General features: G+C 35.6%; 1 protein-coding gene across 4 annotated transcripts; it reads left to right on the top strand.

Moving 5' to 3' along the window:
- The first annotated feature begins 117 nt into the window (after window positions 1-117).
- On the top strand, window positions 118-26,511 carry LOC117416091 (inositol 1,4,5-triphosphate receptor associated 2-like). Of its 4 annotated transcripts, none has more exons than XM_059027079.1 (37): window positions 119-444; window positions 915-1,095; window positions 1,354-1,421; window positions 1,794-1,869; window positions 2,933-3,050; window positions 3,720-3,770; window positions 4,410-4,487; window positions 4,591-4,647; window positions 5,248-5,307; window positions 5,519-5,583; window positions 5,689-5,782; window positions 6,006-6,149; window positions 6,687-6,788; window positions 8,038-8,198; window positions 9,027-9,129; window positions 9,592-9,754; window positions 12,280-12,341; window positions 13,595-13,669; window positions 15,290-15,407; window positions 15,617-15,755; window positions 16,550-16,616; window positions 17,864-17,910; window positions 18,003-18,070; window positions 18,171-18,281; window positions 19,579-19,667; window positions 20,069-20,150; window positions 21,109-21,175; window positions 21,399-21,426; window positions 21,745-21,885; window positions 22,332-22,466; window positions 23,310-23,457; window positions 24,021-24,064; window positions 24,306-24,377; window positions 24,663-24,727; window positions 24,935-25,033; window positions 25,394-25,513; window positions 26,175-26,511. In XM_059027079.1, the coding sequence occupies exons 2-37, from the start codon at window positions 1,004-1,006 to the stop codon at window positions 26,416-26,418; spliced, it is 3,453 nt and encodes a 1,150-aa protein (XP_058883062.1). In that variant the 5' UTR covers window positions 119-444; window positions 915-1,003; the 3' UTR covers window positions 26,419-26,511. The 4 variants fall into 4 exon arrangements, with proteins under 4 accessions (XP_058883063.1, XP_058883062.1, XP_058883064.1 ...); XM_059027081.1 differs by lacking the exons at window positions 119-444; window positions 9,027-9,129 and adding exons at window positions 2,403-2,495; window positions 8,809-8,965 and having other exon boundaries at window positions 1,004-1,183; XM_059027080.1 differs by lacking the exons at window positions 5,248-5,307; window positions 9,027-9,129 and adding an exon at window positions 8,809-8,965 and having other exon boundaries at window positions 118-444.
- Window positions 26,512-26,548: the final 37 nt, after the last annotated feature.

Raw genomic sequence — 26,548 nt, 5'->3', positions numbered from 1 at the left:
GGCGGAGGTAACGTAGTTACAATACTAATCAGGCTTCTAGAAAATCTTTATACTTGCCTCTGTTATTGGGTACACCAGCGGACATCATAAATACCTGTTTTTTTGATGACTGAATTGTCACTAGGGGCAGAGTGCTGCAGGGGACAGGTTAATGGTACTTGGAGTTAGACGTGATTCTGAGAGCCCTACTGAGGCTGCAGGGGTGCTTTTAACTTGTCAACAGGATATGATGACTATAACTAAAAAAAAGAAAATAGTAAAATGTGATTCTCAACAAAAACAAGAGTACATGAGTCCAATACTGTTGCACTGGTAACATTAATCAACAAAGCTGATCCTTCAGTCCAGTTGTAGAGCAGAAATGTTGGTTTTTTCTTTTTTTTTCCTCCCCTGTGCTTAGCTAGTAGACTTCCAGTTGACAAAAGAGCAGACACATATGCAGAGGTAAGTAAATAGGTATTGAACTTTACTTCACGGAACATGTACAGTAGAAAATTGAACCTAGATTAATACAAGCAACTCCCCAGTAATGTTGTTGAAAGTGACACCCTGGGATCCTTCAAGAAGCTGCTTGATGAGATTCTGGGATCAATAAGCTACTAACAACCAAACGAGCAAGATGGGCTGAATGGCCTCCTCTCGTATGTAAACTTTGTTATTATGTTCTTATGTAATATGATGAAGAATGCTGTCTATGTACCAGTGTTCTTTTCTTTACTTTTCTGCTATGATCGGTACAAGAAGCATTGATTCAACTATTTTACCTGTGTAACTCTTGATAATGCTGGCTGCTGCTGAGATTTAAGGATGGCAAAATCAATGAGGCAAACTAAAGACAGTTTAGAATGGTTCATCTTTAGAAGTTATGGTGATAAACAGTGATAAGGAACCAGTGTGGTGTCCCTCTTTTCTAGGCAAGGTATCTGTATCAAGGATAGTGGATTACCTCTGGCATACAACCAGCCGTGGATCTGAAGACAGCGGGCTTGAGTAACTGTGCAACATGCTGGACCCCCAGCGCAGGGACATCTCCATAGACCTGCCCACCTATCACGCCATCATGAAGGAGTGGATTGATGACTGCAGAAACAATGGGTCACTATTACATTTACATGCCCAAGGAATTGTCCCTTTACAATCCGAAAATAAACACAATCAGTGGGACCTTGATCTCATTTTAAAAGTAAGTAAGCTGAATGTTGGTATTCTCACAGCAAATGGTTTTGTGGTCAGAGGGACCTGAAGACCTGATTAATCTATGAAAATAACATTGTGTTTACCATAACCATCTTTCTGTAAACAGTGCAAGTTTTACATTAAGTTTTGATAACATGATCATATGTGTCTTTGTAGTGATGAGGGTACAGCAAGGGATGCAACAGAAGGTTCATCTCGGATACTACGGGAAAGTCTCTTGTCTGGTAAGAGCTTTGGAATCAGTAATGAATGCTGGAGGACTGTTGCTTAAACCATGTTAACCTAGTCGTCTGTGCAGAACATAGTAAAAAATATTGAAAGTGTCATAGATAGCCAAAAGTCTCCTGCATCTGCTATTAGAAAAAAAACAGTTTCACAGCTAAAGGGGATTTAATGTCAGAGACACAATGGTAATCTTGATAATGGTCCTTATTGTGGCCCTGTTTACAAATGACGAGCTAGCGTGTTCATTGCTCAGTTTGCATGTAGTCATAGGGACATGTTATTTAATAGTGGCTAAATTAGTTTTTGTCAGGGGTGGGATGATAAGATTTTTTTTCTTCAGATCAATAATTCTGTGTGTTTTATTTATAAAGGAAGAAGATCTGCGTTGCTCAATGTGACTGTTGGAAGTTTAGAGGCATTTGGAGGAGAAGTCTCTAGAGGAGACTTGTAAGTCAAATCCACACTAAATTACAGCATTGTTCACTGAGGGAGAAGGATTGTTTTTAAATGTCACTTTATGTTGAAATTAGCTCTACTGGATAAAGAAACTTCTTGTCAATTCTTTTATACTTGTGTTTGTTCTGTCGAAGTGTAACTAGACATGACCAGTGTCACAGTGTAACTGTTTCTGTCTCTCCCTTTTTTTTTTTCCTCTTAATTACCTCCAAGCTATGTACAGTATGTACTACATGTATTCTAACATTTTGAGGTACAATTTGGAAAGTTGTCAGTCTCTGGGAATAGTCTTATTGGATTAAAGAAATCACAAAATGCTAAGAACGTAAACTGTAGAGTCCCAATAATATATAGCTGTCAATGTAATTATTAAACATCAATAGGAAGAAAAAAAAAGTTTTTCTCACTTTGGTGCCAGAACTACAATGTTTGCTTGGTTGCAACTTTGAAAGCTATACCTGAGTTTGTAAAGATTTGTTAGGATAGAAAAAGTCAAACCTAATCTTTCATCTTCATGGGAACAGGGAGACGTCTGATTTAGTGTACTGTGTACTGATCTCCAATTCAACAACCAAAAACTACACGATGAGATGAGAAAACTGAAACTGGCAGTGGAGGTGATGGAGGAAGCCAATAATAAACTCCTGGAGGAGAAGGAGGACATCCAGGCCCAGGCTAAAAGATATTGCTATCTGTTTCAGGGTCATGTTTTGATATTTTGATGTATCTTGACTTAAATAGTAAAACTATTAATCTCTCAATTGTAATAGACATTTACTAAGAAAAACCACAATTTCTCATTCTACAGATTTTTGACATAACCTAATAGCATCTTTTTGAATGCTTGTCAATGTACTCGCAGCAAATTCAAAAGGTGTTTGACAGTACGATATATGAAATCATTAACGTTATTTAGTTAACATTGAGGAGTTTGTTAAATTGATGTTGAATATTAAAATGTCATTTTAAACCACACTGAACCAGCGCTTGACTTTCTAGCCTTCTCAGCATGAATGTGGGTTAGTCAGTTATACTGAGGTTTTCTGCATTGCAGTGGCCAGCAGTCTGCTATGAAGGTGAAGGTATTGGAGGAAGAGCTGGAAGAAATGAAAGTAAATCTGAACAGTGTTGAGGAGAACAGAGTCAGAATGGTGGCTCACAATAAACAGATGGTGAGGCCATCAGACTAAACAGTCTGAAAAAACTGTGTGTATGTGTGTTTATATATACATATATATATATATATATATATATATATATATAAGGTTACGTCAATGGGGCAAAAAACTTGCAATGCATTAATATATACTGACATACACCTGTATAAACTTTTGTATTTACTTATTTTAGTTCTGTACTGTATCTTTTAGCATGTATAACAGCAAACCAATATTTGATTTGTTTATGCAATACACTACATGTTGCTATGTGTCAAGTTTCACAATATTCTCCATGTGAATACAGTAGATTCCTGTTACTTGTTTGGCAAATGGAATAGTAATTATGTGCAATTAACTAGAGTATGCAATTATCTGGAACAGAGTTGTAATAATAATGTGCGTCATGACTCATGACCATATCAGGAATGCAAGTAAGTGTAATACACAATCTGAATAGTTTCTGCCTGCAACCATATATATATATATATATATATATATATATATATATATATATATATATATATATATATATATATATATATATAATATTGTTTTCATCCAACATCAAAGCTTCATAAATGTTATTCCACAATCCTGTTTTAAAAAGAATAATATATATATATATATATACACACACACACACTTGAAAGAGACCAATTATATCTTTTTCTCCATTTGCAGGAAAAGGACAACCTTTCTCTCATCTTAAAGATAAGTTCTCTACAGGAAGAGGTATGTTCAGAAACATTTACATGGTGGTTTGATTTCGATCTGATGCCTTTTAACCCTTCCTCTGGAACAATGGCACACTTTGCACACTTTGTGCACATAGTGGCACTGTAAACACTACTCCAGACTGGGCAGCAGTGTGGAGTAGTGGTTAGGGCTCTGGACTCTTGACCGGAGGGGCGTGGGTTCAATCCTAGGTGGGGGACACTGCTGCTGTAACCTTGAGCAAGGTACTTTACCTAGATTGCTCCAAGAAAAAAAAACAAAAAAAAACAACTGTATAAATGGGTAATTGTATGTCAAAATAATGTGATATCTTGTAACAATTTGTAAGTCACCCTGGATAAGGGCGTCTGCTAAGAAATAAATAATAACAACAGGTTGTGGTGACCTACTCTTTGCTTTAGCAGTAAGAACATTTGAATGGCACAGCCTTCTATAAGATGTTCTCTTCTCATGGTGACTCATGTAATGTGGTAGTTACATCCGTGAGAATGTATGTTCTTTATGCTGTGTGTCAAAAATAAAAAGGCCAAAGATCAGAAAACGAAACCACCTACATGTGAGTTGACTTCAAAGATTGTTTTGTTTTTCTTTAATGACTTGGTGCTATGGTCCGTCCCTCTTGTTTTAAACAAACAGAACATAAGGAACACAATGGATATTGATGGCCTGCAAAAGAAGATTGCTGATCTGTCCAATATCAATGCTGGTCTTCAGGTAAATCAGAATGTGAATCAATTTAATGTATTTAGGTGTATCATTTTAAATGTATTATAATGGTACACTTTGTGGGTTTATTTTTCTCCTTCATTTCTTCCAGATGCAGATGCATTCCTTTGAGAGTGTTGTCTGTAAAAAGAAAGCACTTCTGCTTGAGGTAATTTTTTGTATTGGTGAAACCGTTCTACTACTGCCTGCCATACACCATCTAAGAAGCAGTGTTAGTGCTAATATGTAAATGCCCTTCAGCAGAAATATATTTGGTGCTAGTGTAGAGGTGAGTTTCCAAACTAGTATATTTTATAATTAAAGATGAACTTCTTTTATATTTATTTTAAATGTATTCTGAGTTTCCTGTTTTAAAATGACATTTGACAACAGGATCTTCTGTAAACAGTACAATCAAAAGAAACATTAGTTTAGAGACGTGATGAAAGGAAACTGATTGTTGACCATAAGTCATCTTTCATGGTTTTCAATTTGGTTTTAACATGAAAACAAGGTCAGCATACTTTTGCCCTTGTTTTGATTTATTGAAGTGTTGTTAATGAGGCAAGTAGTTTTACTTTATTCAGTATTTCCTGAATTGGTCATGTGAACAGTAATGGTCATGGAGATCTTCTGACGATAAAAAGCCAAGGAACATTAGTATCCGAAATAGAATTAAAATGGTATTTAAAATAAGTTTTTAAAAATAAATAAATAAATAACAACAATGCTGGAGAAGTATCAATTTCTGGTATTTTTAACTCCACAGAAAAATATCCATATTCAGGAACTCAAAAGTACCGTTGCTGAATATTCCTCAATAATGGAGGTAAGATGTTTTTCTTGGATCATTTCATTAATAAGATACTGATAATGGTTAAGTGAATACTAAAAAAAAGCTTCCATATAAAAAAAGACAGCCTAAACTGAGCTTTCTGTAGTGTCTTTGCTTTATACATGTAGATCCTTTGGAATGAGAGTTCTATAAATTGTATGGATGTTTTATGTGTTCACCATTGAGATTTATTTATTCCTGACAGCGCTTAAGACATGAAAAGAATAAACTGGAAAACCACATCAACATGATGCAGCCCGACCTGGCTTCGTGAGTATTGACGGAGGCGGTCAGGTAGTGGGCAGCATATAATGGACATCTGTGCCTTTCCTGTACTCCTCCTGTACTAATTTAAATAGTTTATCCTATTGACAGTGGCGGAATGAGCCTCTCATTGGCTTACAGACTGAACCAGAGCATTGCAGGGTCCTTGCACACTGAGCTGGCACTAGCTCAACAGTCTCCTGAGGTATGTGGGATGACATGAATAAGGTTTGAACAGATATAAGTAACCAAAGCTACACTGACGTTCCTTCAAAATAATGTTCCTAACTTGGCAGAGTCTTGGTGTTGGAGCCAGATTTGCATTGTATCAGCTGGACTGTCTAGATCACAGCTTGGAAAAAACATGGACTACCTATTTTTACTTAAATTCTGAGTTGTCCTTTTTATAACCCTATTTTAATTTTTAGGCAACTGGCAGGGAACGGGTGTCACCCTCTTTATGTCACGCATCATCTTTAGATGAAACTTTGGATAGGGAAGTTCTATTACTCCTGCAAGGCCCATTACCTGAGCAAATGTCAGCTGAATTCAAGACTATCATCAAAAAAATGGCAAGCCTTCCATTGAAAAGCCTTTTTACAATACTTTGTAATTAACAAAACAAAAACCAATAATATGACACTGAACTTGGGCCTGTGTCTATGAATTAATGCTTCTAATTATTTTAACACATGAATAACTGTTGTGTGTGTGTGCTGCACTCATGTCAGCATCTGTGTGTCTGTACAATATCTACTATAACTAAATTAAAAAGCTCCCACATAAATGGGATCTCCATTCTACCAGTTGTAATAGTTGTTAATGGGCTCAGACACTTCACCATTCTAAAATCAATCCCGACTGGGAGTGTCTGGATTTGCAAGTCTCATTATATAAATAAACAAAAAGCAAAAATTATGAGAAACTTTTTACTCATTGGCAATTTTTTTTATTTAACTGATCCAATGTCCCATTTAAATTAAACTAAACCTATATATCCTGTTTTAACACACACTCTGTCTGTACATTTCTTAATTTGCTATGTTGTAAACCTGTGTAGTACTGCAGCTAAGCATTGAATTGTTTTGTGGTGTGTTTTTTTTTTTAAGCGTCAAGACTTCACTGAGGATGCCAATATAATTGTGACTTCACTAAAGCAAGTAATTGAGTCACAAATAGGAAACAAAGCCGCAGGCAAGACTAGGCTCGAGGTGAGTGAGAAACGGTGACACATTTTCAAAGTTCAGTGTAAAAAAGAAAATGCTCTTTGAAGAGTCTCTGAGACGTTACATACGTGTGGTTTTAAAAAAAGAAAAAAGGGTATCCTCTGTTCTCAGCACGATGCATTATGTATCACAATACATGTAATGGCCCTGATCGGCTTCTTGTATGATGCATAATAAGATCAAATGGTCATTTAATGGATGATTTTATTAAGACAAATTCATTGTATAGGGAGAGTATATAATCTTATCAATTATAAAGCACACTTATTGTTCAGTCATGAACCATTTAGTGAACTACAACAAGCTACTGTTGTGCTTTTTGGTCTTGGTCTTATTTCGCAATACATCTTTCTCTTCCGATATGATATATATCTTGTAAAGAAAGTATTACAATTTATCAATGCACCCTTACTTGCAATAGTGCAACGAAGAGGCTTTACATAAGAAAATTACTGATCATTTTCCAAACTGTTTAATGTATATCGTTTTAGTTTCAAGGATGCTGAGGTCTGGCAGGTGTAGGGTTCCTTGTGAACAGTGTGTTTAAACTTCAACATATTGGGCTTCCCTCACTTTTTTCTAAATTGCTGCAACATGTATTTGTGTGTATATGTGTATATATATATATATATATATATATATATATATATATATATATATATATATATATATATATATATATATATATATATATATAATGATTGTATGTGTGCATTTCATTGTAGACAGGAAAAGTCAGAGAAGAAATACTGAATATGAAATTGGTCTAAACTGCCCTGAAGGATAACCCCTATATTTGGTCTGCATATTTTTGTCAATGGTTAACGCTTTGCTGATATTTTAACATTTAAACTATGAACACTCTTACTGTGGACAGTGAAGATGTTGTCCTGGAATGTGCTACTATGAAAGATGAGATTTAACAGAAGTAATCAGAATAACGTCTGTTAATTCAAAATGCTTAGCCTGAAGTGGAAACTGTCCTAGTTTGCAAGTCTTTCTAATCAAAAGTACATTGATTTGTGGACACATTAGCCAGAATAATATAATAATTGCAGCACTACAGCGTATTTAGATAAAATGGAAATTTGCAGTGGAAAGAATACAGTGAACCTTACCAGTATGTATTTTGCTTTGGAACATGAAAAGACAATCTACACCATTCTCACTGAGCAGCATCTGAACCAATACAAATAGGTTAGGGGTTTTAGACAGTTTTTTATACTTTGTGCAGACTTTAGAGAGACAACTGGAAGAGAAAAGAAGCTTTTGGATTGAGAATCTCCAGCAGCTGGACCAACATAAATCCTCTTTGGAAAAGGAATTAATTAAAATGGCAAGTAATTTGCGGAGGTCCAGGACAGAGGTCATTCACTTGAAGGAGCTGTCTTCCAGGTGAGAACAATGCAGCAACATTCTGGCAATTGGATGTTTCACGTAGAAGTACGGCAGCTGTGCAAGAAGAGATTATACATGTTTCACAGCTCAGATCTGCACCTTTTGTAGGGAGTTATGAATGTTGCAATGTGTGGTGTGTGTGTGTGTGTGTGTGTGTGTTTTTTTTTTTTACGCCTGCATTGACTGTGTAATTGTGTGGTAGGTATAGGCTTTTTTAGTCTTTGTGGTTTAATTGAAAAAGGAACTGGAGATGTGTCAAGTCATGTATAATAACACGCTTGAAACCAGAAAATATATATAGATGTTTTATTTCTATTTCTGTAAATGGGCTGTTTTACCAAAGTAACATATTCAAGAAATGTATAGTTCTTTTGAGTGTCCTATTGGTTGTGTGTGTGTGTGTGAGAGAGAGTGAGAGAGACCTGGAGGGTCTTGACCAAAGTATGTGGAAACTACATGTATCGCGATTGGTCACAAATCCAATAATAACCACATGGCTAATTTTCTCCAAGAAAAAGTTGACAGTGTTTTTACATTTTTAACATGCACTGCAATTGTCTTTCATTTTAACCCACCCTGGATTCTCGGCAAATGGGGGCCTGCAAAGCATTGAGTCATTTCTGTTGCAATTTGCTCAACTTCAAATTGCAAAGACCACTTACTGCATTATCACCCCACCCCCAAAGAGAAGTGAGTGGTTGATTGGGCTGCAGATGGCCCCATGGTTATGGAACCACATTGCATGGCCAAGGAGAAATAACCAGGTGTGGGGCTTTTCTTAAATGTCAGTGACAACTTGTGGTTTTGCCTCACTCCACACCACAGACTTCAAGAACTGGAGGCTCAAAAGCAGCTTCGAGAGGAAGCCAAAGATTGGGCTGTCAGAAACCAGTGTGAGCTCAGAGAGGTGGCCTCGGAACAGCAGCTGGTAAAGGAGGCGGCTGAGCAGGGAGGGAGACCCTTCGCAGTGCAGGAACTTGCCAAGATTCAATCTCTTGTCTAGTGTATCCCCATTCCTGTTCTAAAAGTATAGAGCAAAGCAGATTGTAGCTCTTGGTGAAGTGTTTTTTGTAGATCTGTAAGTATCAGAGGAAGTTAAGATGTAGGAGGCTGAGTGGGTGGTTCTATCACAGAATTTAAGCAGCTTGGTTTTTTTTTTTTTTATCGCCTCTAACCACATAAATGACTGTTCAAACATGCAAAGCAAAAGTAATACAAACGCAGATGTGAAAGGTGGGTTTAAAGATAAGACGTTTTGTAAGCTTCATGGCACCTGTTTTCCACTTTGGAGGGGAGGTTCTTTTAGGCTAATGGAGCATATCGGCTACTTTTAGAAATAATGGGCATAGTTGGTCTTCAGCTGTATTGAGTTTTCATGCTGTGCATTCAGGTTACAGATGAGACCACAGCTCCTGACACTGTCTGGAACGAAGTCGACTCTCTAAGATGTCAACTGGAGGAAACGGTTTGTGAGAAACAGAAGCTCCAGGATAATATCTGTTCCCTGTCAGTCAGCTATCAGGCACTTCTGCAGAAAATTGATGAGCAACAGAGTAAGTACCACCAACAGTGTTGCAAAGTGCTGGATAATCATTGAACTACTTCAAGTTGTGACTGAATGTTGTCAAACCACTGACCAAGCATTGTAAAAAAAAAAAAAAAAAGTGTGTGTGTGTGTGTGTGTATGTGTGTGTATATATATATATATACATATATATATATATATATATATATATATATATATATATATATATATATATATATATATATATACACTGTACTTTTTGCATTAGATTGTCATGAAAAGGTTCCAGTTCACATAGGCAAGAATATAGTGTAGCTGTTAGTAAAATACTTTTGCTGAAATATGTATGACGTTCGACAAAAATCAAAGGAAATGGTTATGCAGAGCATTTAAAATTACTTTTTTTTTTCTTTTCAGTGATTTTATTTAATTTAGTGAAACCCTTATGGAAAAACATATATTTAATATATGGTAGAAAAGTATAGTCCTTCTATTTTTCATATATAGAAATTGGCCCCTTTTTTTATATATATTTAAAATATATGGTATATACTTTAGTCTGTAATCCATATATTGTATATGTTAAATATATGGTGCACCATATGTTTCCATTAGTCTGTAATCCATATATTTATTTTATAAGGATTACAGAGTAAAATGGGGCAGCAGTGTGGAGTAGTGGTTAGGGCTCTGGACTCCTGACTGGAGGGTTGTGGGTTCACTCCCAGGTGCAGGACACTGCTGCTGTACCCTTAAGCACGGTACTTTACCTAGATTGCTCCAGTAAAAACCCAACTGTATAAATGGGTAATTGTATATAAAAATAATGTGTAAAAAACAATGTAATTGTATGTAAAAATAATGTGATATCTTGTAACAATTGTAAGTTGCCCTGGATAAGGGCGTCTGTTAAGAAATAAATAATAATAAAACTTATTTTAAATATGTCCCATATATTTTAAATATATAAAGGGGCCAATTTTTATAAGAATCATACTTTTCTACCATATATTAAAAATATATGTTTGTTCCATAAAGGAATGAGGATGATAAGAGAGAAGTGGGCACTTCATTTGTAATTTCAGATTTAACCATTCCAAAATAGCCTTTCATGGTGGCTGTGGGATTTTTCCCCCTTCATACTTTGTGCAAAAAAATGCGTAACGTTCAGCAACCTTTACCAATACTTTCTGATTTTACAGTATCTTTGAAGATAACTAATTTGCATTGTAAAGGAATACTCTGGTTACTGAATCAAAATTAAATGTGCAAAATGTTGATAACGAGACATGTGACAATGTACAAATAACACGTCCTAAGAATTTAGAAATTTTATACAAGTTCCCAAAATTAATTTGTGGAAATGTAAATTTCTCAGCCCATCTCTTTTATAATTGGTGTGTTTCATCTTTTTACACTGTTTAAGATGCAGGTTCAAGCTTACCATGGGTCTAAATTGTGGTTGCCCAGTTAAAGAATAACACCAAGGCAGATCCTTACTTGTCTGAATTTATCATAAAGGCAATTCTCTATCATCCTAGTATATTTTATAAATGCTGCTGTCTAAATTTTTGCATTAGGATTTAATGTCCAGCCAAGCATTAAAATCAAACTGAGCTTGGCCTAAAATGAGAAAATCTTCAAGAATATCTTGCATTTCTTTAGTGGAAGTATGCCCATTTAAAACCCATGGTATTTCCCCTTGTTCTGGTTCAGTACATTTGGAAATTTTGAACTTTAAGTAGCCTCGATTATCTTGTGTATGCTAAAGCTAATGGAAATGCTCGTGATCCTTGAAACCTCACAATGTGTCAAGACTAAAAGCAGGTTCCCCATTGCACTTATAAATGACCCCTACCTTCTATGGAGAAATATGTCTCATTGTTACATGTCCAAAGCATCTCACACTTTGTTTGATGGTAATCATAATATCGTTTTAACGTGTCCCTTGTTAAACGGAGTCACATTGCTGCATGTTGGAAAGGGTTTGTGTTCGTGGCAGTTGGGTATGGTGATTTTGTTTTAAATTTAATCCAAGTATCTGAACCCTTTTAAGGGAATCCCCTGGAGGTTTTTTTTTTCTTTTTTGCTGAAGAAGTGTCTTGCTGGAGGGGCGGGAGTTGTTTAATACCGAAATTATTGTTTATAAGACGATGTTCTTAATTTCGTTCAAATGTTCTGTTTACACAACACATTGACTAGTATTTTTCATGTCAATGTTTGCATTCTTGTTCATTTCCAAGGTGTGGATCATTTATCCAGGAAATTGGCTGCTCAGACTGCTTACATTGTACAATGAATATATTGTATTTTTCCATAGTAGTATACAAACACTTAAGCCACGGCTACACAGTTTTCCCTATTCCTACTAAGTACAGCCTTCGTATGAAACCTACAGTTTGTGGTAGTATTTTACTTTTCTGCATATGTATGCACAGTTAATACTTGGGTAAATTCAATAATTCTGTGGTTATTTTTTTTATTGTTTATTTAATATTGATACAAGCAGGTACTATAGAGCAAAATAAGTTTTGTGTTTTTTCCCAAATCTAGCTACAGTTCATTCACTGAGGGAGAAGTTATTTAAAGGGCAGCTCTGTAGATTGCTTTGCCAGGTAGGACCAGCTTTTCTCTTCACTCACTCAATGACCAACTTTAAATACTTTTTAGGCATGTTTTCCTTTTAATACAGAGATGAATTATTATATGTGTTTCCTGAAATCTAAGAATTTCATATTTTAACCTCTCCACTGAAAAACAGTAAATAAAGGAAGTTGAATCCAAAAGGTAGATTTTAGTCATGTGAATGTTACCATACATGGTAGAGTATGTGATAAATTTAATTGATCTTGTCCTGCAGGGACTTACCCACCTGAATGATCTATTTGTAGTTGGGATGTGCAGATAATTGGATTTTCCAAGTAATTCCCTTTTAACATGTTTTAAGTTGTTGGGTATTAATTCAGACTGAATGAAACCTGTTAAAACTGTTAACAAAACAACATGAAACAAAACTTTCCCTCATTTGCCCACATCGACACAATTATTGAGCACAAACAGTGGCTTCTCTGACAGTTTAATAGTCATGTTTTGTTTGTCTTTTATAGAAGTTAAATATCATTTAAATTGATTCTTTGTGCTGAATTGTCATTGTTTTTATGCTTTGTTAAAACCATTTTTTCCCTGTTTGAGTAAATATTTCAACACCATGTATGGTTATGTAAATAAATTGCTTTGCATGGTGTATAATTGTTTTGATCACCACTAAGTTTTGTTAAACTGATCACTTTCCATTTGGTCAAAACAATGGACTCCACTTGATTATCAGCTGGTAAGTGAAACCCTGGAGGATTTTATTCACCCCTGTAAGAGAAGACACTATTTGATTGCAATTGATTGGTAGGTACTCCTAATTGTGTAGATGAGAGTAAATGTATTGTTGTGTAAGTAAGAAGTTTAATTGGGTTTTAATTTACCACCCGCCGACAAACATGTTAAAGGGAATTACTTTGAAAATCTGAGTATGTACTCCTCTCCTTTTTAGTATTGAAAACGCTGCGAGTTATAGATGCACTAAAAAATATTAGAACAGGATATATTACTCTTTATGGTCAGTTTCTATAGTAGACTGGAGTGTTAAGCGCCTTGTCATCTGTATTAGTGAGTTCATAGTAATATTAAATACATCATTTCACTACACAGCTCTGTGGTGAATCGTGACAGACAAATCTTTCAGTAGCACATTTTTTTTATTGTTTTTTATAAATAGGCTTTTCAGTTCAGATGTAGGGACTGGAACGATGGAAAATGGCGGCCTTTGTTTCAAAGCTGTAAGTTAATGCTCTTTTTTTTTTGTTGTTCTTGACAGTGCTGTGTTGATGGAGAATTTGTCTTACAATTCCCAAATATTACACAATTAAAGAATAAAAAAGAAGGCAAGGAGGTGAGAATAGATGTATTTTCTTTTTTATATACAGTAGTATTTTTTTATACTGAAACAATCACTTGGGGAACAATCTTTACCCAGATGTTTTTCATTCTTTGGAAAACTTAATTTTAAATGGCATTAATGGTTCAGGTAAAAATGTTTCCCTGTCCTAATGTTAATTTAAACACTTCTTTTGAAAACCGGCTTAATATTTTAATATATACTTGACCCTGATATTGATCTGATACAGCCACCTGCAACCTTATTGGGTTAAATTGAGAGGAGTGCTCTGCTGTGTGTGTTTGGCAGTCCCTTTTGTTATGACCCTCGTGTGTGTTTTTTTGTTTGTTTGTTTTTTTTAAAGCAGTTACAACTATATAGTAAAAGCAAGTCTGAGCTTTTTAAATACCAAGAAATTTCAATATATACAGCTGGTGAGTTCCATTGTAGTAGAAGAGTAAAACCATTATTTTACTTTCAAATTAACTTTTATTGTAACTAACTGTTGGTAAGTCAGCATTTTTTTCGCAGTTTATTGGGCTTCAAACACAAACCGCTGCCAAAATAATGTGTGCTGTCATTTGTGGTTATTGCTTTTTTCATTTCCAGTTTTGTGACACCTGACCTTCAACAGTTTTCTTTTGGTGGTTTCCTAAACTGAGATTAAGCAGAAATAGTGACCGGAAGGAACAAGCTGCATTACCAAATTTAAATAAAGCTGCACCCGCGCCTTTACTGCTATCAAACAAATAAGATTACTCCCTATACAAGAAAGTACAAGCAAATGGAAAGAATCACTTAAAAGGCACTGAGGTTTTTAGAGTTAAGCATTCTTTTTTAGAAAATCTGTTCGTTACAGTTGACAACCAAGGTATTTCAGATAGTTTTATCTAATCGCAAAACATGCTCTTGCTGACATTGTCGTGTCCCTCTAGTTATCTACATAGATGTGGATGCAGCTGCTGTACTTGCGGGCAGCCTTTGTGCAGTGTCATCTCATACTCATTCACATTAATAGCTAATGAGAATGGTTTACATTATTTAGTTTTTTTATTTTTTGCTGATGAAATCCCAGGGAGTTTCAAGGATAATGGGGACTGGTAGGATCTCTAGCCTTAAGACAAAGGCTGACTAGCTTTATTGTAGTATCACTTAAACTTGCCAGTTCGTCATACGAGATTATAATTTATATAATTGCTCTTGGGGAGATCAGGCAATAGGATTCACAGTGCTTAGCACATGTGAGCTGTAGGGCAGCATTTGCAAAACAAATGTAGTCCAATGTAATCTGACATGTTTTGTAGGTGGGGCATGTATTCCACAGTTGGTTTGTTGCAATGCATCTTTCAATCTATTCCTTAAATAAAAATCCAGTAAATAAACTGTAGCCCCAGATTACCATCAATCTCAATATAAGTACATACCAGTGCAGAAACACTTGTTCCATATTTTATTTTATTGAAGTTGGCCTTGTCATGCAAACACTAGTCTAAAACTGCTACTGCTGATTTTGTTATACCATGTACCTGCAAAAGTGAACAAAGTGTTTGTGTGTTTGAAAATTATATATATATATTTTTTTTTTCAGTTTATGTATCTATTGCTTGCGGTTAATTGGAGTATTTGATTTTCTAGCAAGAACATAGGTGCCAGAAAGGCTTAAGGGTTGGAGAAGCTGCCCTGAATGGGAGTCAGACCATACTGTACATGTCACTGATTAAAGGTGCCTCTTGCTGGTACACGCCCTTAATAGGTAAGAGACCAAGATCTTTATCGCTTAGCAATGTTTGATTTAATGAAAACCTAGCTGCATTTTTTAAAGACACAAGAAAACTAGCTGCCTTGAGTACATCCTCTGTATACTAAGATAATATTGGTGATGTTTGGTGTACTGTAGAACTTACTGGGTTGTCTGAAGTAACAGGTAGTTGTGTGAACAGATAGTATGCTTTCTCTTGCCAGATGCACTGACATTAGAACTCCATCAGCTTGAGCAAAGACTACAGACACAGAAATTAAAACAACCAAGTGCAAAACTCCAGGAGTGTAAACCGATAGTTCTGAAAAGGACCACTGGAACCCAAGTGCTATTAAACAACAGGTTGGTGAACCGCATTAATGCAGTGTTAAACCACATCCCTGTATGTTATAGGGAATTTGATTATTTTTTTCACTACACAGACAATGTTTGACTTTGTTAATGTGCAGTTGTGAATTGTTTTAAAGCATGCCTAATTTTATACTGGAATGAGATTACCAATGTGCAAATTGAATCCATAACATAATTATGCAGCAGTGTGGGGTAGAGGTTGCAGTGTGGGGTAGAGGTTAAGGCTCTAGACTCTTGACCGGAGCGTCGTGGGTTCAATCCCAGGTGGGAGACACTGCTGCTGTACCCTTGAGCAAGGTACTTTACCTAGATTGCTCCAGTGAAAACCCAACTGTATAAATGAGTAATTGTATGTAAAAATAATGTGATATCTTGTAACAATTGTAAGTCGCCCTGGATAAGGATGTCTGCTAATAAATAAATAAATAATAATAATATCTATCTCTATCTGTACTCAATCCTTTTTTTTTAATATAGAAATGTTAAACAACCTTCTGTCTGATTTTAGATTTTACCCATATCCTGTTTGGCCCACACATAGTCCTGTTGTGCTTTTTACCTTGATAGGAGAGTCTGCACCTTTGCAATGCAAAGCAGTGTTTTCACTTTTCGGGCGCTCTTGTGAGAGCCCTTTTGTAACAGTGTCATTTCAGCAGGATTAGTTTTGCATATGTTGATCACTGCACTGCTGTGGAGTTCCACAGTGCAGCTGAGTTTATTGACAGTCAACACTACTTGCATGGGAAGAGAAGTACAGATTATTTTTTCTCTTTGTTTCGTTCCAGGTGTGAAGTATCTTCTGTTGGTGTTCAAGCTGAAGACCTATCCGTCACCAGCATGAGTGAAGTAAAGGTTTGTTTTCATAAATTACATTTGAGAGATAACTTGCTTCCTTTTTTTTCTTCTTTTTTTCTGACCACACAGAGTAGCTGTGATGTGTTGCACTTCCTCATTTTCTTTTAATTTTTTTTTGTTTGTCAAGAAAATAAGCCTGTATGTAAAGTACTTCTACCAGGAAGCACAAAATATGTTGTCTGTCTGCTTGCCTTTAAAAATGTCTGCAGTAAGACAGTAAAGGGAGATGAACATTTTTTTTTTTTTGAGGTAAGATATCCTGCTTGTGTGTCCTGTGTGGTGTTGCCTTTATCGCCGAAATGTTAAAGAAATGGTAAAGATTCTCTCTACTTTTGGACTAGCTGGAAGTATTTATCTGTCGGCTGGCTCTAGGCTAAGGTTTAATGGGCTTGTATGGGTAATGACTCCTGCCTGCTTAAGTTGGATCAGATACACCCTACTGTATGTTAACACTGCTAGGTATGGTTTTGAAAAGTGTGTCCAGACGTTGTCTACCGAAGACTTGTAGCTTTTCCAGTCCTGTGGCAGCTACTGATGTAAAGACCATGTGTGTCCTTTATTGCAGATAGATTATATATATATATATATATATATATATATATATATATATATATATATATATAAACTAATACCAACAATGTTTTTAATATGTGCCTAATATTATTTATAGATTTTTTGGTGAAGGGGGGAGGGCTGCAGATTTTATTCTTGCTATAATCTGCAGTAGTTAGACATAATCTACTGTAAAAAAAAAAAATCAGTTACACTTAAGTCGGTTGTCCAAAGATAATTAGTGAATGAATGTTATGTACTTCCAATGAAAGATCATTACAAATATAAAAAGCATTTTAAATGGGCTATTGTAGAGTTATTGACTTGCAAGGTGTGTAGATCGTGTGTGCAGTAAGAATGAATGATGGTTTGGCTTATTGTAGTGTACCTCCCTGTGCTTTCCCGTGTTTGTATGATGACAATACTGTACCTTTTTACTCTAATTATAATCTTTAAGATCTAGAAAAGCTTAAAGGTGCAAGTGGAAGTTGTGTTTCTAAATGGATAATGGATGAGCAGTAACATTTGATGTGCGATACGATATATTTAAATGACCATGTAAATATTGCACACTAAGGTGGAGTCATTTTTGTGGTAGTTTAAAAAACCGGTAATAATGCTTCAAATAACCTTTTTGGTGATTTCTATTCACACATGATTTGAAACCTATTTTATGGTTTTTTTCACATCAGGAAACTGTAGCAGACCAGTCATCTGTCAGCGCATTACTGTTAAACAGGTGTGTGTCTCTTTCACTGCATTCTAAAATATTGTTGTGGTCTGGTTTTATTTCATCTTCCTTCTAATAGATTGTATTTTGTTGTTTTTAAGTGACAACCAGGAGAAGGCTTCAGTGCAGGATCCAGCTCCAGTTACTCCAGGGAGCTCTGAGATGACAGGTGGGAGGGAATTTTAAGGTCATGCAGCTTATGTGAGACCTACTGAGAGATTGCTAATGATAGAGGAGTGTATCAATTCAAATTCTTGTGTTTGGTTTAGGTAGAGAGTCACAGGAGGAGACCGGTCAAGGGGGAAGAGGTTCTTCTAAGATGACAACTGGGAAAACCAAAGAAGGAAATGAAAGTTTTTCTCTTAATAAAAGCCTGTCGGGTATTTAATTTTTCATTTATTTGTTCATTCATTCTACTCAATTTTTTGTTTCCTGTTTCTACCTTTTTGAGTGTGTTGCATATGTAGTGTTTTAGTATTCTGTATCTTTGGTTTAAGTGATTGAGTGATTTTTTTAAAAAGTAATAACATTTTATATTGGATTTTACAGCTGTTTCTTGTTGAGGCACAGCCACTTCTCGGATGCTGCCTGAAACTTTGTATTGTTTTAAATTCTCATTTGCATGAATTTTACATTTTATTATTGCTTTTGCACCGCTCAGTCTCCGTCTTGACAAGCAACATCTTTGTATTCTGCCATGAATAGCTAGCATATGATTAAGTCTAGAAGCAGTGTTGGTATTCTACATAGACTGATGCACTGATGTTTTTTGGGAGACATACTTTCCGATGTTCCTGTCACTAAATTAAAAAAAATATATATATATATATCTGACTACAACTGCACAGGGAATTATCTTGGTACTTTAACAGGAAATGTCGTATTGTAATTGTAACTTATTGTAGTGCAATACATGTTTTTAAAGTAGATGTTTAACATTGGTCACAAAACACTTTTCACTTCCCAGAGTGAAACATTTACTTTTATAGTGAAATCTGACTTTCAAATGGTTTGTAAAATGTGAATGCATGTCACTAACTATCAAATTCTGTTTATTTGGATCTAGGTTTTAAATACTTTTATTTGTATCTTAGTGACAAAATATGTTCCAAAACCTCAAGGAAGTATAATGGATGTGGAGATTTTTTGACAACCTTGCTAGTACAAGTTTCAGTTTCTGTATTCCTGAAACCTAATTCACACATAATCTAATTGCATATCAAAAAATACAAGTTGTAAAGTAACTGTGGAGAGGGGGGAATGCTAAATAACCAGATGTTCTGGTCACATGGTTATGTTAAATGGCTTCGGTTTAGAATTTGCATGAAGGATGTTGCATAATCCTTACTTTTTTTTTTACTTACAGTAATTACAAAGCTTATGACTGGACTTTTTGTTGAAACTTTGTATTGCTTTAACTAAATAATGTGTGTGTAAATATGTATAGATTCAATCGTGCTTACAAAGGACATCTTTTTGGAGTGGTGCTTTACAATTCCTCTTGTAAGTTCAGTACGATAGCTAGTTCCTAAAGCTTGTTGGCATACTAATATGGAGAAGTGACTCTGGGGGGTGGGTCAGGAGAGGATTGTAATCTAATATCGTGTTTTGTATGAATACATAGCCACATGAGGGTTGATCGTATCCTTTATTATTAATGTATTTATTTATTTATAGTGGATCCATCTCCAAATGATGGGAGTCTGAGTGCTAATGTGCCAAAGAAAGAAACGTTGACACCCAGAAGTAAATTTAAAATGAACCTGGTAAGGACTTTTTTTCAAACTTTTTTTTTTTTTTGTAATTTAGTTTTGGTCCACTGCAGCATTAGAGAAGTGTGTCTGTGCATATTTTTAGGGGCAATATTGCATTGTACCCACATACTGAAGTATTTCTTGCAAGTACAAGCCTTGATTACCAAAGTTTAGACTGATGGCTTAGGGACTTGTATGCACCCCCCCCCCCCCCCCAACTAACTGCCTTTGAGAAGTGTAGTAAATATGTTTAAAGAGGTTAAAAGTCATCATCTGGTATATCTCTCCAACTTCTGATAGACAGAGTACCACCAGTCTAGAAACTTAAATGAAATGCAATAGTACTGTATGTATTTCCAGTTCCCTTTTAATTCAGACTTCACATGTCAATGATTTTAAATGTATTATTTTAGGAACTTGCCAAAGGTATGGAGGCTATTGATGAACACAAAGGACAGGAACCACCAAGCAATTCCACAACTGACTCTGTAAAAGGTACAGGGCATGAACAAATATATTGTGTTTTTTTGTTTTGTTTTTTTCTCATTTCATTTTTTGGTTTTGATTTTCTATTTGCCATATTAGTGCATACACCCAATGCCTTGCCAGTGAAACCGCACTTCATGGAGATTTACATTAAATGGCAATGTGCAAAATAGTACTTATTTATAAAAGCAATGCAGGCACATAGTGGGTCCTCCTTATCCTGTAACAAGCTCATGGTAATGTCAAAATGCATTCCGAAACTTTTATAGGAGGCTAGGAGTCTGCTAAGAAATAAATAAATAAATAAATAATAATAATAATAATAATAATAATAATAATAATAATAATAATAATAAAGGAGTGTAATACAAAAATCCTTGAAGACTGGAGCAAAAGCATTAGTTATCGTGTTCACCATGTAGTGTGTGACAGACATGTGGGTCAGTTCGGTACCCTTCTAAGGTACGAAAGTGAATGAGTGCAGGCACAGGTATAAAATGTTCATATAAAATCGAAAGTTTATCAAATTATACTCCCAATGCGCTCTGTGTTCACCTGGTATAGTGTGACAGACAGACGCAATCCATGTAGAAGGGTCCCTGTTTGTGTTTTTTTTTTATTTATTTTTTTTTTTTTTATAAGAACTCTAAACAGCAAAGGCAGTGGAGAACAGGGAACAACACTCTATTTGTGGTTTATCTAGAATGGATGTAGATGAGATAGAAAATGACTGAATAAGTTCACATTATTGAAGTCTGATGTTTTGACTACTACCTTCAACAAGTAGAACAAAGTAAAAAAAAAAAAAAAAAAAGAAACATAATAGGGATTATTATGGTCTAAATGTGTTTCGAATATTTTGGATGAACAGAATATTGGGTGGTTAAGGTATTCTAGTTTTTTTAATGAACTGTCAGAAGCCTCTAAAAATCTTAACAGCATTAAGGAGTTTTTTTCCCCCTTGTAGCTAATGCAGACAATGAAAACCAGGAAACCAAGAAAATCACTACTCCAAAAAAAGAAGACCAAAGCATGTAAGTACATATAAAACAAACAGCTGTTTATTTTCTTTTGCTTCCCATATACTTGGAAACCTAGTTTAATAAAGAAATTCCTCCCCCTCCCTCTCAATTTTTCACATTATAACGATTCCAAACATTATTATGAATGAGTACAATTAGGTTGTTGCATAGGACTTAATAGATTGAAGAAAGTGTCTCTTGTTTGCGTGAACGTTTTTTTTGTTTTGTTTTCTAGTTTGTCTGCCAGTGATAAGGAAATTGAGGTGAGCGTTTTGCTAAAAGGAATTTAATTTTATTCTAAACCCTTCACTGATTTTTCTGTCTGTACCTACACTGCTTAAATACATGTTTTAGATATGCTGGTTTAACTCCACCCTGAAGCCAAATTAAATGTCCATCAACCCATAAATTACTTAGCAGCCCCCTACTGGGCTGAGTGAGTAATTTCAAGCACAATTACAGTATTTCAGGTGGCTTTGGGGATGTTAAACAGGATGTAAAACTGTAGCCATCTTCCTGTGATCCTCCTGAGAATGTTTCTTGATTGGTGATATTTGCAATAAAAATGGTTGTCTTATCAGGCTGATTTTCACCGTTTGTCATTGGGCTTCAAATGTGACACGTTTACTTTGGATAAACGACTGAGGCTGGAAGAGCGATCCAGGGACCTGGCTGAAGGGAATTTGAAGAAAGAGCTCAACAACTGTAACATGCTGTTGGAGGTGAGACCTGTAGGATTTTGAACATCTTTTTGAGTTGCAAGCAAGTGTCTTAAACGGTAGGCCCAGAACTGATGTTGAATGTGTCCTTAGCAGTGTTTTTGAAGTGCATGGTTGAATCATGATTTGATCCTTAACCCATCAAACTTCAAATGTGTTTTCTTAAATTTCAAAAGTTCTAATGACTTCAACTGTTTGAATTGAGGGCGTCAGTAATGCTCTGTATTTTTTCTCATCCCCCTGCTCAGTAAACTCCATCAGCTACTACATAACTATTTTGCTGCTATGTCTAATTCCTGTTAGGACTTAAAGTTTAGATACAGTAGCAAAACAGTTTGGAAAATCTAAGTCCTTTTAAACAGGTCAGGGGGGATCATTGATACTAATGAGAAACTCTGTGGTGTGTTGCTTTCTTAAAGGCAATATCTGTTGTGTGTTCTACTCACCAGACTCTGATCCCGCTGTGTGAAGATGATAACCAGTCACTGGAGATTGTCCAAAGGCTGCAGAAGAATTTGGACATCCTCAACCAGTCCATGAACAGAGTCTCAACAAGGGCTGAATTGCTTGGAGCGATTCACCAGGTGATACGACTTGTTTCTGGGGGAGGGGAGGGGGAGAGACATTCTTCAAGGATGGTGGTTTATTTGAACTCTGAGTGGGGTGACACCCACATAAGACTAAAGTGCAGTAAAGGTAGTTTCCGGTCATAATACAGTACTTGTTGCACAGGGAGTGAATCCACAGCGTGGTGGCAGGTAAAATGAGTTGGTGAAAAAAGTCTGGAAAACTAAACTGTGGATAGACCAATTTTTATAATGGCTTCTGTTCGGTTTTCATTTCATTTGTTGGCACTTATTTTTAGCTTTTGCTTTTTATATACTGTGTGAAATGATTGTTCGTTTTTTCTGTCACAATATGTATAGTAACTCCACAATACTTACGCACTTCAATTGTACCTTAATCCTTATGATCACAGGAATATTCTTCTGGAGTTTGTGTGTTTTTTTTACATTTTGCCACAATTTGCAATTCTGTTTTAAATTCCACGAGTGTGCAAATATTCATTATAGAACTGTGATATAGTTTTAAATCTCGCAAGCAAGATTATTATTATTTTTTTCATGGGGGGGGGGGGGGGGGGGGAAGGGGTCAAGTCAACATGAATTGAGTAACTATTTCGAGAGTTTTTCCGGTGTTTATTGGATATAACCGATTTTGGGTGTTTTTTCGTTTATCTGTTAAACTAAAACCAGAAGTCTTAATTTTATAAGAGACTTGCAAGAAAGTTGTTATGCTAATGAGTGGTAAGAAAATGTTGATAAAGCTTTTATTAATCCTAAAAATCAAACAACCACAATACCTACATCTAAAAGTAATCTCAATACTATAAAAGTGCACATTTTTCTATTTATTTTTTCTTTCAGGAGAGCCGTGTCTGTAAAGCAGTAGAAGTCATGATCCAACATGTGGAGAATCTGAAACGGCTGTACACCAAGGAGCATACAGAGCTAGAGGAACTAAAAGAGTCCTTGTTGCAGAATGAAAGATCTTTTGGGTCTAACATAGACAGAGGTAGGAAACAAAGTTTAAGCCTCCTTGGAAGCATGGGTGTAGTTTGACTTTCACATGGTGGGGAGGGTCATGGCCCGGTTCATATTTGGATGCAGCAAGTTACTGGAGATTAACCAAACAATATTAGTCTTTCATAAATCTTTTTAAAAATAAGATATGTTTACTGCTACCTTCCCCAGTTTCAGATCAAAACCAGCAACAGATGGGTCTGTCAGGCCTCTCCTCTGCTGGCCGCTGGGGCTAGTGCCTACCCGCTAATGAGATGTCTCCCGTCATTTTCATATTTTATTTGTTTTTGCTTAAATATTAATCTGCCAAAGTCAGGATGTGTCAGGGATGAAGAAAACAAACACACTGGGCGCTTCCAATCGTTTATTTGCATTGGGGATTGTCTGTGGGTCGAGGGAGGGCAAGTTTGGGTGGGCTTAGCCCCTCCAAGCCCTAGTCAAACTCTGCCCATGCTTGTAAGTTTCAATTTTACAAGAGATTTCAGGCTTCTGGATTTTAACATGGGTGGGTGTTTTGGTATTACGTACTTTTTGCTTTTTTTTTTTTTTCCTTAGATGATTTGAGAAATAAGAGGTCTCCAGGTTCCCAATACTATAAGGTAGGTTAAATTGCTTTATTCTTATATTTAAATACAGCCCAGAAATGTGTTAATTTGTGTTTTATGAAGTGTGATCTGAGCTTCATACACTTCATACAATTTGTTAGTTATCTGGTCTTTGCTCTCTTATGGTGGAAAATGTCATATTAGATAGGTTTCATATATAACTATTAAATATTATGTCAGCAGTTCAGTTTGACTTGGTAAATGAAGGGAGCTCAAAACCATTTTTCCATCGCAGCCTTCCTCCCAACGACGGGTGAGCATTGCAGCCATACCGAGAAATAGTGGAGGTCCTGTTCATTTTGACCTGGTAAGCAATTTCTTAGTACTTGTAAAGACCTTTTTAATATTGATAGTCAGATTGTGTGTCAAGGTACTGTAGAACACACTGATAAGTGCTGTAAACACTATCAGTGGGTCATTTTGTTTAAGTTCTAATGGACTGTTGTGTGTTATGCGCTATAGTAAAGATCTGTAATTCACCCAATTGATTTTCAGACAGTTTTTATTAATTTTAAGGTGTCAAATTAGGAGGTATGTGTTGTTTTTTTTAAATCTTTTTACATATCTTTGCAAATTCTGTTTGTCTTTTAAGCAAAAGTTGCATGCAAATGCAGAAACTGAAGTTAATGACAAATTGTCGAGGAGACCTAGCACCTGGTATGTATCAGTTTGTGTGTGTGTCTCTGTCTGGATGTTGGATCCTGATTTTTATATACCAGTAAATATCTAAACAGACTACATTACCCAGGCAGAACATTTGTGGATCCAATTCTAGATACAATATTCATTTCTATTTGAAGTTAACACTTTATAGTTAAGGAAGTAATGATGCTGATGTATTTTGGTATTAAAATGATGTTTCAGGAGGTTGTTGGGAGTGAAGCCAAATCCTCGTCCTACATTACAACGGTTCATTAGCTCTTGTACATGGGCAGAATCTGATGAACCCTCGTTAATGAAAGGGTGAGAATTACTTTTATGCATACTAATCTTCTATTTCTCACTGGTTATTATTGAAAACGTGCTGTCAAAAAAAAAAAAAAAAAAAAATCCCATTCATAAATATTGTAAGAAACCATGAGGAGGCCAGCTGTTAAGAAATGGTAAATTCATGAATGAATGGATTAACTATACTACCCTTTTAAACACCTCTAAGCAGTCATTTAAGATTTGACATACTCCATGTTCAGTAGGACAAAAGAAATGTTTAGTACTACTGTACATTGTTATTGTACTTCATAATGTGTTCACTTTGTGATAAATAACAAAAATTACTTTTGTAATTAAACCAGAAATGTTTGTTGAATAACACCATTGTTGCAGGCATGAACACGAAACAGAATCCCCTCCAACAGAGGAAAAGAAAGAGGAAATTCAGGAACGAAAGTCAAGCCTCTCAGAAAACAGAAATATAATATCAGCAGTTTCAATTACTTCTACAATGTTAGTTTAAGATATTTTTTGTTTTATTTAGCAATTCTGCTTTAACCTCAATTAAACTCTTGCTTTGCCGTGCAATCTACAACATGCAGAAAGAGCAATTGCATCTTCAACCAGCTGCTTTGCATTTTTGGGGAAAACAGGAAGCAATTTTTCTGCTGTGGGGGCTTTAACCCTTTCAGTCCTGAATTACTTTTGTCGAGCTGAAGAATGGACTCCTTTTATTGAGTATACCTGAGAACAGGATATATATATATATATATATATATATATATATATATATATATATATATATATATATATATATATATATATATATATATATTTACATTTATACACTACCTCAGACTGGGACCTAGGAGCCCTGTGAGGTTCCAACTTGATTTCCGACAGCATATGTTAACATGTGGTGCGAAGATGAGACGGGACCTTGAGGTCCCGCCAGGACTGAAAGGGTTAATCAGTAATTTAGCTATCAGAAACCCATTACTGGAAGGGTTAGCTTTCCTAAGCCTTTACTCTGGACAGAAAACCAATTATTGCGCTACGGTGGTTTTACAGTTTGGCTTGATTTTTTTTTTTTTTTTTTCTGCTTTTAAAAGTATTTTGCCAGTATAATGTGTGTGTTAAATTTGATACATTTGAATACCATTTATTTCCACAGCTATGACAAGATATCTTCATATATTGCTGATTTCCAAAGCTCTCTTTCTAAGACCAACAAAAGACTGTGGATTTCACTTATTATGATTATACTTTTTGCTGCTATCATTGCCCTGATCGCTGGCTTTGCCTTCCAACCGTCTGCAGAGGCGGCTCCTGTGGGGACTGGGGACTCTTGGATGTCGATACAGCAGCTTCTGTGGCCTTATACTGGACTTAGACACAATGGCCAGCCTCCTGTATAACAGTCATTTTGTAGTGTGATGCTTTTTAGTAGTTCTAGTATTTAAACCGAGAACCATTATATTCCTATTTTATGCAATATGTTTAGTTAAAAATGAGTTGTGTGGCAGTAGTTTTTTTGGAACACTAAGT

The sequence above is a fragment of the Acipenser ruthenus genome, chromosome 7 (assembly GCF_902713425.1).
Source record: "Acipenser ruthenus chromosome 7, fAciRut3.2 maternal haplotype, whole genome shotgun sequence".
Taxonomy (NCBI): Eukaryota; Metazoa; Chordata; class Actinopteri; order Acipenseriformes; family Acipenseridae; genus Acipenser; species Acipenser ruthenus.
This window is presented reverse-complemented; position numbering and strand designations above follow the sequence as displayed.